General features: G+C 57.3%; 1 protein-coding gene across 3 annotated transcripts in view; it reads left to right on the top strand.

Moving 5' to 3' along the window:
- Positions 1-13,482, top strand: part of Strn4 (striatin 4) — a 23,514-nt gene extending 10,032 nt beyond the window's left edge. For 2 of the 3 annotated variants that reach the window (XM_020171031.2, XM_074057783.1), the window contains exons 5-18: positions 935-1,132; positions 2,836-2,977; positions 5,169-5,328; positions 5,902-6,015; positions 6,341-6,456; positions 7,847-8,022; positions 8,102-8,149; positions 8,504-8,625; positions 9,610-9,777; positions 9,903-10,043; positions 10,406-10,504; positions 10,685-10,771; positions 12,246-12,481; positions 12,722-13,482. In XM_020171031.2, the coding sequence (XP_020026620.1) occupies positions 935-1,132; positions 2,836-2,977; positions 5,169-5,328; positions 5,902-6,015; positions 6,341-6,456; positions 7,847-8,022; positions 8,102-8,149; positions 8,504-8,625; positions 9,610-9,777; positions 9,903-10,043; positions 10,406-10,504; positions 10,685-10,771; positions 12,246-12,415 (1,741 nt within the window). In that variant the 3' untranslated portion in view covers positions 12,416-12,481; positions 12,722-13,482. The remainder of the gene's footprint in view (positions 1-934; positions 1,133-2,835; positions 2,978-5,168; positions 5,329-5,901; positions 6,016-6,340; positions 6,457-7,846; positions 8,023-8,101; positions 8,150-8,503; positions 8,626-9,609; positions 9,778-9,902; positions 10,044-10,405; positions 10,505-10,684; positions 10,772-12,245; positions 12,482-12,721) is intronic. The other variant, XM_020171040.2, reaches the window with a different exon arrangement.

Genomic DNA, 13,482 nt, shown 5'->3' with positions numbered 1-13,482 from the left:
TCCCCACATCTTGTATCCTGAGGGAGAAGGGAGCACCACTGCCCCCCTGCTCCCCACCCTCCACCACAGGCACTTGAGATGGGATGTGCAAAGGAAGGCACAGGTGGTTAGGGGGGAGGGGCTGAACAGAACAGGCTTCCCAGGCAGCAAGGCCTGCTGGAGTCACAGCTACCCGTAATTGACTTTTTTGTGTGTGGTACTGGGGCTTGAACTCAGGGTCTCTCCACCTTAAGCCACTCCACCAACCCTTTTTTGTGAAGGGTATTTTCTAGCTAGGGTCTCAGGAACTATTTGCCCAGGCTGCTTTGAACCATGATCCTCCTGATCTCTGCCTTCTGAGTAGCTAGGATTACCGGTACCTGGCTATTCTTTTTCCTGTAGGTGAGTCTCAGCTGGCTTTAATTTTTTGAGTTGTAGAACGTAATAAATGCTCAGGTGTAGAACTGAGCAGAGTAAAAGGGCCTCTTGCATCCCCACTCTGCAGAGATTGTGTCTTTCTAGAACTCAAGAGGCCTAACACAACTGTGTGTGTTTGTGTGTGATGTAAACTTACACCCCAACATTTTTTTTCAAAATCTGGAATCACATGTCACATGCACCTTCCTGTGCTCATGGGACTGTATCACAGCCATCTCCATGGCCCTGTGCCACTGGTACTCTCTGCCTAGCATCCCTCTCAGCCCGTCAGTGGACAGTGGGGCTGGTCCCTGCACTTGGGCTGCCCCCTATATGTTGGGAACACCTTGTGTAGTAGCAGGTATATGTGAGCCAGGGTTCTGTAGAAGTCTCAGAAGTGAAACTGCTGTATGTGCCATGGCATGGTTGTGGAAAATGGTGGTCCCTGCTCTCCAGTGGCCCCTCAGAAGGCTGTGACCCTGCAGTTTGTGAGGAAGCATGATGAGTGTCTGACCTGCCCTGGCTCTGCCCCCTGCAGGTACTTGGAAGAAGTGGGCTACACGGACACCATCCTTGACATGCGGTCCAAGCGTGTGCGTTCCCTGCTGGGCCGCTCGCTGGAGCTCAATGGGGCAGCTGAGCCTAGTGATGGGAGCCCCCGGGCAGCACCAGGTTCTGGAGGGCTCAGTGGTGGTGAGTCACTGCTGGTGAAGCAGATCGAGGAACAGATAAAGAGGTGAGCTCTCGGACCCCACTCCGTATTGTTGGGGCTCGGGTCCATAGGCTGTCCCATTCAGGCCAAGTGTCTGCTGAGAGCCCACAGGGCGCTTGTCCTTGTTCCTTCTCTTGTCAGCCATTGTTACTTCTCAACAGTGTGATTGTTGGCTGACACTAAGGGCTGTGAAGAGCATGGATGAGGGGATGGTACAGTTGCTAGCCAGAATGAGGCCCTGAGTTCAAACTCCAGTACCACAAAAAAAAAGAAAAGAAAGAACACAAATGTAAGAGCCAGATGTGGTGACACACTTCTAGCCCCAGATACTCAGTTTGTGGTGGTGGGGGGGCCCTGAGGCCCGCCTGGGCAACATGGTGAGGCCCTGTTACAATAAGAGCAGCAGGAGAAATACTGCTTCTTTGGACAGGACAGCAGGGAAGACTTGAGCTGAGGATAGCTGGAAGGAGAATGTTCTAGGCAGAGGTCATATTGAGTGCCCAGGCCCGAGGTGGCACATGACACATGCAGGAAGCTGGTTGGGGGAGGGCGGGCAGTGGCTACAGGGAGTGAGCACGTGCAGCCTGTGGTTTGTGGTGAGGCAGATTATGGGGGCTCTCCTGGCTGTGATAAAAACAGGATGGTATGCTCAGGCCTGTGGGAAGCCAGTGGTATCCACAGGGGTGTCACATCTGATATCTGGTGGGCTTTGAGAGGTTCCTGCTAGGTCTTAGCAGTAGATGGTGGGAAGTGGTCGCCACTATTAATGATTTAGGTGGGGGAAGGGAAGCGAGTGGAGCAACTCAGGTTTGAGCTGAGCCATGGAGCAGTACCTCCTGGGGTGGTGCCAGGGCTGTGGAGTCCTCACTGAAGGAGTGAGCTAAGTGACCCTGGAAGAGATCACACCAATCCTGGGAACTCCTACCCACGCTGAAGGATGAAGAGGGGGGACTAGGCAAGGCGGTGGGCATTTTATGGGGAGGACTTGCAGAGTGATATCCCTGCCTGACCTGACAGCAAGGGCCTGGGGTGTTCTGGGTCTGGGAGGGCAAAGTCATATGCAGAGCTTACTGTACCAAAGTGGTGACTGTACCAGGCAGTTGATAAGAACTGGAGTGCGGCTGCATGAGGAAGGAGGGGTCTACACTTGTCTGTAGTCTGTCCTCCACCCTGCGCTCTCCTGGGGAGTCAGGCTGGCTGCTTCCTCCCTGCTAGAAATTGCCATCAAGTTGGAGCCCAGGAGGTTGAGGCACTGTGCTGTCTGTCGCCAGGGGCTGGTGCAGGCTCCATGGGAGCAGGGGTCTCATCTCTATGCCTGCTCGTCTGTGATGGGCTGGTACAGGCTGTTGGTGGCCCAGTGTTGCTGGGTACTTGTGGTCTGGGGGCTGTGGGGAAAGTGCTGCCAAATCAGTGGCATGCGAGCTCGTCCAGTATGTCTGACTTGCCTGTAGGTAGTTGTGGTTAGGGTGGGCCTAGCCCTGCAGGACCCTGGTCAGCACAGCAATCAGGGGATCGGGGTTTGGTGTCTGGTCTGTGTGGGAGCTCCAGCGGGTTGGAATGAGTGCTACCAGGCAGAGGCTGGGTCGGGTTGCGTGGGATTGGGGTTGAAGCTTCTTGGGCTTTGGGGCTTAGCTAAGTCCTGGTTCTGGCCACTGAGCCTGGGCACCTTCCCATCTGGACTTCGTCGCCTGGCAAGACTCAAGCCCCTCTGCTCTCCTGTCACACAGGAACGCGGCAGGCAAAGATGGCAAAGAGCGCCTGGTTGGCTCAGTGTTGGAGCAGATCCCCTTCCTGCAGAACTGTGAGGACGAGGACAGCGATGAGGATGATGAGCTGGACAGCGTGCAGCACAAGAAGCAGCGTGTGAAGGTGAGCCTCCCCTCCCCCACTGCTGCCTGTTGCCTGGCCCAGCTGTAGCCTGGTCATGTCCCTTCTTAGAGCCTGTGTTCTGCAGCAAGGCCCTGGGATCTGCAGCTGGAGCCTTCACCTGTGTCCCCACTTCCACCTCCTACTTCCCTTGGGATGGCTTGTCTAGTCAGGTTGTTTTTGCTGCAACCATTACTCTCTGTCCCTTCCAGCAGATTGGGAGCACCACCAGGCAGGGACTTTGTTGCTCTGTCCCTGTGCCGTGAACAGGTTGTGGAGCACGTATTTTTGGTAAATGTTTATAAATAGAGTTTGTGTAGCTGGGCCTGGGGCTCAGCCTGGTGGGACTGCAGGATGTGCCCCACATCCTGGAGGATGTGGTTATCCAATTTACCATTGGGTTAGGGCTCCAGGATGCCCAGGGGGTCCAGATTGCTCAGTGTGGCCTCCATCTCTAGTGGAGCTTTGAGCTGGCTGCAGGTACAAGACACACAGGTTAGGTCCCTGAGATAGAGCAGCTGCTGGCTGGTGGTGGCCCTGTACATAGTCACGTACAGCAAGACGTGCCATAGTGGAGGCAGGGACATGTATCTAGAGAGCAGGGGCTTGTGGGCTATGTCTTGGGGGCTTTCCCTGAGCCTGGATCCCCTTCCTCCTCCTTCACACTTAGCTCAGACACCCCCTCCTCCTGAAGCCTCTGACTTGATCCTTCCTCTTTCCCACAGTGTCGAGGAGACCTTCCTGTCAGCCCTTGGGCTCTCCTCTCCTGACCCTGACCATGCTAATGTTAGCTCTGTGTCCCTGTAGGGGCTAGGTCTCAGCTGCCACTGTAGGAGGGCCAGGGCCACCCAGGAGGTCTGCAGGACAGCAGGGCATCTCTGGATGCTTGCCCCGCCTCCACTCAATTTTTATTCTTCCTTCAGCTGGGATATGTTGCTTTCTCTGGGCCACTGTCACCATCCCTCTCTGCTCCCCCCAGCAGAAGCGATTGCTGATGTTCATACACTTGTCCCTTGTGTCCTGTGGACTGACTTGTGTTGGGGCCAGGTGGTGGTGAGTCTGTTTCCACACAGCAGACCTCCAGTGAGGCTTAGCTACAACCCCGGCCTGTGACCCAAAAGACCTCCTATGACTCCCAGATCAGCCATTGGCCTGGCTGCATGGCTTGGGGCATCTGCTTCTCCTTGTCTTAACTTCTCTGTACCCATAAATTGGAACTGAGCCCCTTCTCTGGGTGGAGAATTTGATGCAAACGAGCTCATACCTAGCAGCCCTGAGCTGTGGTGCCTGTTCTCCCAAGCCCAGCCTGTGTCTGGAAGCAGTGGACGGGCCGCTCGCGTGCACCCTGCAAAGTGCTGTGGTGTCTGCTCTTCGCATCCTGTCTCTAGCCACGAGCACTTTGAGTGTGCTACCTGAACCTTGACCCTGGCCTTTCCTATCCTGCCCTTCTGGTTTCCCTTGCTGGCCAGAGGCTGACCCTCACAGATGCCAGAGGGGGCATTGCTTCCAGGTTCAGACTCTTCAGCTCTGACTGGACCACCCGGGGGAGGAGGAAGGTCAGCACGCCCTGGGCAGTCTAGCTTGGACTTGGCAGCCTGGGGCAAGTGGCTTTGCTCCACTCAGCCTGTTTCCTCTCTTTCAAGAGGGGACTTAGTACAGAAGTCAGCTGGTCATGGGGTTGCGAGGGTTAAGTGAGGCCATGTGCGAGTTTCCCTTAGGGAGAGTCTTCCCTCAAGGGCAGTCAAGGGCTCTTGCCTGAGTGTGGTGTCTGGGCAGGGTGGGGTGAGCGGCTACTGTTAACCATGTTCTGTCCCCTCAGACTTAAAACAGGGGGCTCTGATCTCATTCCCTCATTGTGTATCTCCATGCACTCACCATGCAGACACAGCTCATTGTCCGGTCTGCTTGTCTTCCTGGGAGGCACTGCTGGTGGGGGATGGCACAAGGTGGAGGACCACTGCTGAGGGGTCTCCAAAGTCAGGCGTTGGGCCACCCTGCCTAGCCCCTAGAGATGAGCAGCACTGAAGGCCCCCATAAGGGGGCGCTACAGTCCCACTCAGCTCCAGGGCAGAGCTGGTGGCCAGGTGGGCTGGTCTCAGAGGGCTGGAAGCTCCTACCTGTCCATTCCTGGAGACTGGGTGGGCTTAATCCCTGGACACAAGCCCCTGACCCATCTGGTTTCCTCGTGTTCCAGCTGCCATCCAAGGCCCTGGTGCCTGAAATGGAGGACGAGGATGAGGAGGATGACTCAGAGGATGCTATCAATGAGTTTGACTTCCTGGGCTCAGGAGAGGATGGAGAGGGGACTCCGAACCCCCGGCGTTGTGCTGGCGAGGGGACCCCTCATGAGCTGGGTGAGTTGAGGACTGTGTGGCTGGCCTCTGCCACACAGTCTTCCTCACTGAGTGGGGTGGACCCTGGATCCTGCCCCTGGCAGACATCCCTGCCTGCAGCTGCTTCCTGCCCAGAACGGATACACTTCCGGGAGGAGAGGGCTAAGGGGATTGGGAGGCCCCACCCCGTTCCCTGGAAAGTCCCTATGTGGCTGCAAGGGGGTGTTCCAGCCCTCCAAGTGGGTGTCCAGTCCTGGCCAAGCATAGGGAACAGGATGAGGGCCTGGTTGGGGAGGCACTGGAGCAGGGCTGTGTCCTCCTGCCCTCTGCCTCCTGGTGGGGGGCGGTGGGGGGTGTCCTGGGGGAGGGGGAGTGTTGGGGGGGTTCACAGGGGAGAATGGTTACAGACTGAAGCCCAGGGCAGGGACTTGCCTACTGCCCCTCGGAGGGTCTCCATCACACTCACTCTCCTCCACTTATCCCCTGAGGGCTGGAGCTTTGCAGCCCCACAGTCGCAGGAGGGCCCGGGTGGGGGCATCCTGGGGGCTGGGCTGGAACTGGTGGGTGACTCCTTCCAGTGCCTCGTCCCTGCAGAAAGCCGCCGGGTCAAGCTCCAGGGAATTCTGGCCGACCTTCGGGATGTGGACGGGCTGCCCCCCAAAGTGACAGGCCCACCTCCTGGCACTCCTCAGCCCCGGCCCCATGAAGGTAACCCCCAACTCACCCCCTGACCCCCAGGGTCCCTAGCAGAGGGAGGCTGCAGAGCTAAGCCCAGGGCTGCCATGTCCACAGGGGCGAGGCCCAGCCTCCAGTCTGCAGCCTCCCTGTCCCAAAAGTTCGTCTGTCTGTCTCTGTTTCCCTCTCTTTTTGTCCAGCCTGCCCTGTCTGTCTATCTGTCTCTGTCTCTACCTTTCTAGCTGTGATTCTTGATCTTGTCCTCCCGTCTGTCTTTCTCGCTTCTCATCTCTCTCTGCCTCTCTCTGTCCTCTCTTTCCCTGCCCCTCTCTGCCCCACCCTCCCCTCCCCCTACCAGGTTCCTTTGGCTTCTCCTCAGACGTTTTCATCATGGACACTATCGGGGGCGGGGAGGTGAGCCTGGGGGACTTGGCAGATCTCACCGTCACCAATGACAACGATCTCAGTTGTGACGTAAGTCTGGGGGTGGGGGCTACTTTCGTTGGGTCTCATGCACACTGCCAGCCCCTGCCAAGCTCAGTCACATGCAGGTTGTGTGAGATCATCCCCTCCTTGCAAGGTGGCTGTGTGCGCTCACTCTGTCTTACTGAGGAGTGCAAGGCAGAAGGTGGCAGGACTCGACTGTGGTCACTGAGGTGCAGAGTCTGCAAGAATTGGGAGCTTGTGTCTCAGTCATGTGCTGGGTGCCTCCAGCCTGTGACCCTCCCATCCTGGCAATTTGGGATGTGGGAAGATGGCTTCAATCCAGAAATCCCACTCAGTTCAGTCTGCTGGAAATGGGGCATTTGAGCTAGAGGGAAGGGACCCTCGCTGCTAGTGTCTGAGCCTGCACGCTGTGGATAGGCCTCTGGCAGTTGGGAACCTTAGGGCTGAGCGTGTGTGTGTTTTTCTGGGTCAGAAGTGGATTTGCTGATTTCCAGCAAGACTGGGGACAGATGTGGAAGACACCTGCCCCATGTTTGTTCTGGAGAATTGGGGGTGCCACATGGCCACAGATCCTCAGACTACAAAGAATTATGACAGAAATGACCTCTGAGGCAGGGACCATCATGGACCAAGCCCAGATGAAAGGGCCCATCCAGCATCAGCTACATTTTGGGCAGGTGCTGTCGCTTGCCTGACAGCCTGCTCATGGGCTCTTCCGAGCCTGGCCCTCCCAGCATCACTCACAGGGGCCAATGGTTCTGCTCCCGAACTCCTCAGCTCTTGTGCTCACCTCCATCTCTGCCATCAAGTGTCTGGTCTAAACGCCCTCATCGTTCCCTGAGGCTGCGTGGCCTCAGAACCCACATCTGCTCCCACTCTTACCTACTCCAAGTCTAAGCCTGGGGCGGGGGGCTGTCAGGACAAGTCCGGCCATTTCCCTGCTCTGAATCCTGTAGGGTTCTGAATGTGGTTCACCATTCTGGCTCCTGTCACAACCTTTTTGGCCTTACTCCTGACTCTCACCCCTGTCCTTGGATTGTGTATCCTAGCTACACTGGGCTCTAAGACTGCCGGCCTCAGGGTCTTTGCACTGTGTAGTTCCTTCTCCTGTCCCCCTCCCTTACCTCGTTCTGGTTAAGTCCAGCTCACTTGTCACTGCCTCAGAAAAGCCTATTGGTCCCTGCAGAGATGGCCAGGCCGCCTGGTGTCCCCTTCATGCATTTTTGATCTATAGAACTACGACACCCCAAGGGTTTGGGCCCACCTTTGCTTCCCCAGAACCTAGCACACTGTGAAAACTCACGAGCAGGTACAGGGACCTGCAGGTGCAGAGAAGGGGCAATGTCCGGCTGGGTGTCAGTGTCTGTGTGACTGCTTGGATGGCTGAGGGCCACTGAGGCAACTCCCCCACCCCTAGCTGTCTGACAGCAAAGATGCCTTCAAGAAGACCTGGAATCCCAAGTTCACACTGCGCTCACACTATGATGGCATCCGCTCCCTGGCTTTCCACCACAGCCAGTCAGCACTGCTCACTGCCTCCGAGGATGGCACGCTCAAGCTGTGGAACCTGCAGAAGGCAGCCACAGCCAAAAAGTGAGGGTGGCACCTGGGCAGGGGTGGGCTTCAGGGCCTCCGGGGACTCTGTGCCATTGGCTTCTCTCTGTCCCCACAGGAACGCTGCGTTGGATGTGGAGCCTATCCATGCTTTCCGGGCTCATAGGTAGGTGAAGAGGGAGGCCCTGGAGCCTGCTGGAAGCTTATCTCCAGACAGTGTGATTTGGCTGCCCCAGGGTCCTGCAGCAGGGGCTCCCAGTCCGTGCAGCAAGGCCTCTACACACCCCTCGCTCCTGGGCTCTGGGCTCCTGTGGTCTCAAGCGACGGGGTTCTGCCCACCCTTCCCAGTCAGAACTGAAAGCGGGGTGGGAGACAGGCAGCTCACTGGGTGGCACAGCCCGGACCCAGTACTGATTGCTTTAGCTCATCCTTGAAAGACACTAGTAGGGAATTTTAGGTTCCGTGACAGGGCGGGTTTTGAACTTCTTGTCCACCTACCTTCCCTACCTTTGCACCCTAGGGGTCCAGTGTTAGCAGTAGCCATGGGCAGCAACAGTGAGCACTGTTACAGTGGCGGGGCAGATGCCCGCATCCACAGCTGGAAGATTCCAGACCTCAACATGGACCCCTATGATGGTTATGGTGAGGACAGCCTCCGGCTTCCCTTCCTCACCTAGGGAGGGGTCCTACAGGGCTCGCACTTGGGCTAGCCAGGGACAGCATGGTTCAGTGTGGGCCTGGGGATGGATGAGAGTAGGTAGGAACAGTGGTGGTAGGTGAGGGTCAGGTTATTGGGAAGGCAGAGGCCAGAGCACCCAAGGTAGGGGGCCAGAAAGTGCCAAGGCTTGGTTGGCCTGGTAGTTGCTGCCCCCAGGCCCAGCCAGGGTGTTTTCCTGGTTGAGTAAGATGGTGATGAGAGGCATTAGTGGGCCAGGTGGGGAGGAATTTGGCCTTTATCCTGGGACCCCTGTAAGAGATGAGTGGATAGGTGACCAGACTCACTTCTGTTCAGTGTCTGTCCCCTGCTGCTGATGCTCCCTTGCTCATTCATGTGGCCCTGTGCTAAATCTCGTTCATGGCAGAGTAAAGAGCTCAGAGCTCTGACTTCCCTCAGGGAACACATGCTACAGTTAGAAAGCAGTCACCCTTGGTCCTGGCCAAGTGAATGCACACATAGGGTGTCAGCAGGGGTTGTCTGGGGGCACCTGCATGGAGTCCAGTGGCTGGGGAGGCAGTGACCAGCACTTGAGCAGCAGAGGGCTGTGGGGAGACCAGGCAGAAAGGACTGCAGGGCTGGAGGTGCCGATCACAGGCTGTAGAGGCTGGGGGGCCATTCCCAGGGTCAGGCTGTAAAGCCTGTAGGGGTCACAGAGCCAGCATTTATGCCTCCTCCCTTTGCTGGGTCTTCACAGTGATGCATCAGACAGCAGATTTCTGGGTCCTGGGTAGATAGCCGTGACCAGGGACATCCTCACCCTCCGGACCTTGTGAAGTGGCTTCAGAGCCCCAGAATCTGCTTGGGGCTCAGGGTTCCAGTGGGAAGCTGGATGATGGGATGGCTTTTCCTGGGCTGTCCAGTGAGGTGACATCCCTGACATAGCCCATTTTCTCTCTGGACCCTCTCAGACCCAAGTGTGCTGAGCCACGTGCTAGAGGGCCATGGTGATGCCGTGTGGGGCTTGGCTTTCAGTCCCGCTTCCCAGCGCCTGGCCTCCTGCTCCGCTGATGGCACTGTCCGCATCTGGGACCCCAGCAGCAGCCCAACCTGCCTCTGTTCTTTCCCCACAGCCAGCGGTGAGTGGGGCTCTGGTGCCTCACACAGGCTCCGTTTAGTCAGAGTGGGGTTGGGGAGGTGGCTTCTGAGGAAGCCCCAGGGCAGGGCCAACCCATAGGCATCTTTTTGTCCTCTCTCCCCTCAGAGCACGGGGTCCCCACTTCAGTGGCCTTCACCAGCATCGAGCCCGCCCACATTGTGGCCTCCTTCCGCTCTGGCGACACCGTCCTTTATGATCTGGAGGCTGGCAGTGCTGTCCTCACACTGGAGTCCCGGGGGAGCAGTGGTAAGGGAGCCCCCAGTCCTCATGGCTAGGCCATGGGGACGGGGGTCTGGTTACCCACAGGGCCCAAGTTCCTTCTGTGTCTTTGGGGCCCTAGTTGCCCTCAGGACTCTGAGCAGGAAGGAGATGAGGCTCAGTGGAAGTGCTCCACCCAGGCGCACAGTATAGGGCTCTGGGAAGGCTGGGAGAGCCATGGATGCATGGTGGTGTCTAGTCCTGAGGCAGGGTCCAGGTACTCCTCTTGTAAAAGCAGTACTGCACCTCCTGGCAGGGTGGTGGGTGCTCAGTGCCCCCTTTTGTGTCTGTCTTGGTCTCCCTGATTTGCCCTTTGCCCTTTTCTGCCCTTCCCTCTCCCCCCGTTCCAGTCCCAACCCAGATCAACCAGGTGGTGAGTCACCCAAACCAGCCCCTCACCATCACCGCCCATGATGACAGAGGCATCCGCTTTCTGGACAATCGGACAGGTGAGGCCCATCCTCCCACCTGCCCCCACCTGTGCTCATGGGGTGTTGCAGATCCGACTCAGTCCACTGAGTCCTGGTGTCCACTTTGGAGGCTCTTGGGGTACCTTCCTTAATTCCCTTGTCTTCCCACGAAGGCCCACGGTGGGAAGGGAACCTGCCACCATCCCTCTCTCCCTTCAGGTAAATCTGTGCACTCTATGGTCGCCCACCTGGATGCTGTAACCTGCCTAGCCGTGGACCCCAATGGCGTGTTCCTCTTGTCAGGAAGTAAGTGGGACCCTTTCGGCTGCCCCTTCCTCAGTAGGGTAGGAGATGAGGAGGCTTGGCACCTGTGCAGGCCTAGAGGTTCCACAGGGATAGAGTCCCAGCAGGGTGGGAACCCATCAGTGAGTGTCAGGAGTAGGGGCAGGATGGTGGGCTCAGCACCAGATACTGCTGGGGGCGCCTCAGTTACTCTTCTGAGTAACCCTGCACAGTGGGTGGTTTGGTGCCCACATTACAGATGTGGGACTAGGGCTCAGAAGTCTTGTATCGTGACTGTGGCACAGTGGGTTTAGGGATTGGAGCCCTTTGCTTCCACCTTGCTCTCTGGGGGCTCTGCTGGAAGGGCAGGCAGGTCTTCCTCAGAGGGACAAGGGACTGGAGCTCCCCAGGGGCTGAGAAGGGTCAGGCCTGAGCACGTGTGGGTATGCATGCACTTGAGTGTTTACACAGGGGTGCAAGCAGTGGTAGAGGCTGTGAGTGGTTTAGGGTAGACCATAGGTGGTACTCCCTAATTTCAGCATGTACTGACAGCTCCACCTAGGCTTGTTCTCTGCCTACCTAGTGACAGTGGCAGTGGTAGTGGCAGCAGCCAGTTGTGGAAAGCATGAGGGGACAGTTGGTAACATAAGTGTGGTTCAAAGGAGCTTTAGTGTTGGGCCCAGACCTTGCAGAAAGGGTTGCATTCTGGGAGCACTGGGCTGCAGCAGAGGGGCTGAGCCCTCAGGCCAGCCATGCCTGAGTCAGGGGCCACCTGCCCAGGCTGCTTTCCTCAGGACCCTCCTGGCTGTGCCCTGCATGGGAGGCTCCTCATCCCTCCTTGGACTGTCACACTGTCCTCTTGGTTGGGGCTAGTCTGCTCAACTTTGTTTGTTTGTTTGTTTGTTTTTGCCAGCCCCAGGAGTGCTGGGGCTTGAACTCAGGGCCTCAAGCTTACTAGGCAGGTGCTCTACCTTTTGAGCCACTCTGCCAGCCCTGTTTTGTGTTTCTCGTTTTTGTGTTGGGTTTTATTAAGATAGGGTCTTGTGAACTATTTGCCTGGGATGGCTTTGAATTGTGATCGTCTTGATCTCTGCCTCCTGAGTAGGTAGTATTACAGGCGTGAGCCACCAGCGCCCAGCTGGGTTTTGTTTTTTTGTTTTTGTTTTGATTGTGGTGCTAGGGAGTGCTCTCCCATTGAGCTCTGCCCCTCTTGCTGTTTTCTTGTCCACTATTTCATCCTGCAGTGTCCACAGGTCAGGAAGATTGGCCTTTTTTTTTTTCAGTGAACCTCCAGGGTCTGGTTCAGTCAGTAAACCTTGGTGACTAGTTGGATGGTTGACAGGGTGGAGACAAAAGGGCTGTCCTTTGGTCAGAGTGATGGGAGGAAGAGGACTGAGCCCTGCAACCCTGAGGCCTTTGGTAGAGTCCAGGCGAGGGGTCCAAGGGTAGGATCTGGCAAGGAGCTCTGTGCTAGCCCTGCTGTTCCCACCCTTCGCAGGCCATGACTGCTCCCTGCGCCTGTGGAGTCTGGACAACAAGACCTGTGTGCAGGAGATCACGGCCCACCGCAAGAAGCATGAGGAGGCCATCCATGCCGTGGCCTGTCACCCCAGCAAGGCTCTTATCGCCAGTGCCGGCGCTGATGCCCTGGCCAAGGTCTTCGTATGATGCCCACCTGGCCTCGCCCTTGCCGCCACGCTGGCTGGGGAGCGGGGCCAGGCAGGTGAGGCTAAGGTGAGGAGCAGGGGCCATTTGTGCTCTGGACGGGAGGGCAGAACTCCACACCCTTGCCCCTTACACCCCCTTTGGCATGTCACGTTGTGCCAAGTCCCATGATTCTGGGAGAATGACTGAGGTGTTCCTTGAAATGCAGGGTGGGGGAGCATCGAGAATGGCTTTGGTACCCCTGGGAGAGGGCTGAGGCCTAGAAATGGGGCTCTAATGGTCCAGCCTCCCTTCTCTCTGTCTTCCCAGGAGGCTCCCAGCTCACTGCGGAGGCTCAGAGGCCCATCCTCTTCCCACCTGCCGTGGAGCCTGGTGGTGCTAATGGCCCTTTCTCCAAGAATGCCCTCCACCCTCTGGCTCCCCTTCCCCACACACCCACCTTCCCACGCTGCCTCTTGAGGTGGCGTATGGGCCTTTTGCCAGTCCCTACTCCTGGCATCTGCTGCCTTCCCTCAAGCAGCACAGCTAGGGCCTGGAGTCTTTGGGGATCTGTTTTTCCAAGATATCAGAGGTGCCAGGTTCTCCCCTTAAGCCCCTCACCCTCCAGCCCACGTGGGAGCCATGCTGGGAGGGGTCTCCAGATGCCCCTCCTGCGCAACCCCAGGCTGTCCTGGGGTGTAGGGGGAGGGTGGCAATCCCTTCCACTTGCTTCCCAACACTAATCAAGCCTCCAGGGCTAGGAGCTGCCTGGGGAGGCCACGCTCCAGCCCTGGCTCCATTCCTCCACGGGTGGCCCTCAGGCCTCCCCTTGTGCGGTGTGGAGCCAGCCCTGGGCCCTCTAACTCCCTGTATATCTGTATAAATGAACGGGATTTTACTGGCGCCCGCCCCTGTTATCACTGTGTGATAGTCTGTCAGTCTCCTCGTGCTCCACACTTGCCTCTATTTATTTCACTCTGTCTGGGTTCCACCCTGTACCCTCAGTCCCCATCAGATCCTGTTTAAAAGCCCTCCCCTCTGCCCTGACCTTGTATGTGAAAACTTGCCGCAATAAACCCTTTGGAGTAAGA

Source organism: Castor canadensis, chromosome 16 (genome assembly GCF_047511655.1).
Source record: "Castor canadensis chromosome 16, mCasCan1.hap1v2, whole genome shotgun sequence".
NCBI lineage: Eukaryota > Metazoa > Chordata > Mammalia > Rodentia > Castoridae > Castor > Castor canadensis.
This window is presented reverse-complemented; position numbering and strand designations above follow the sequence as displayed.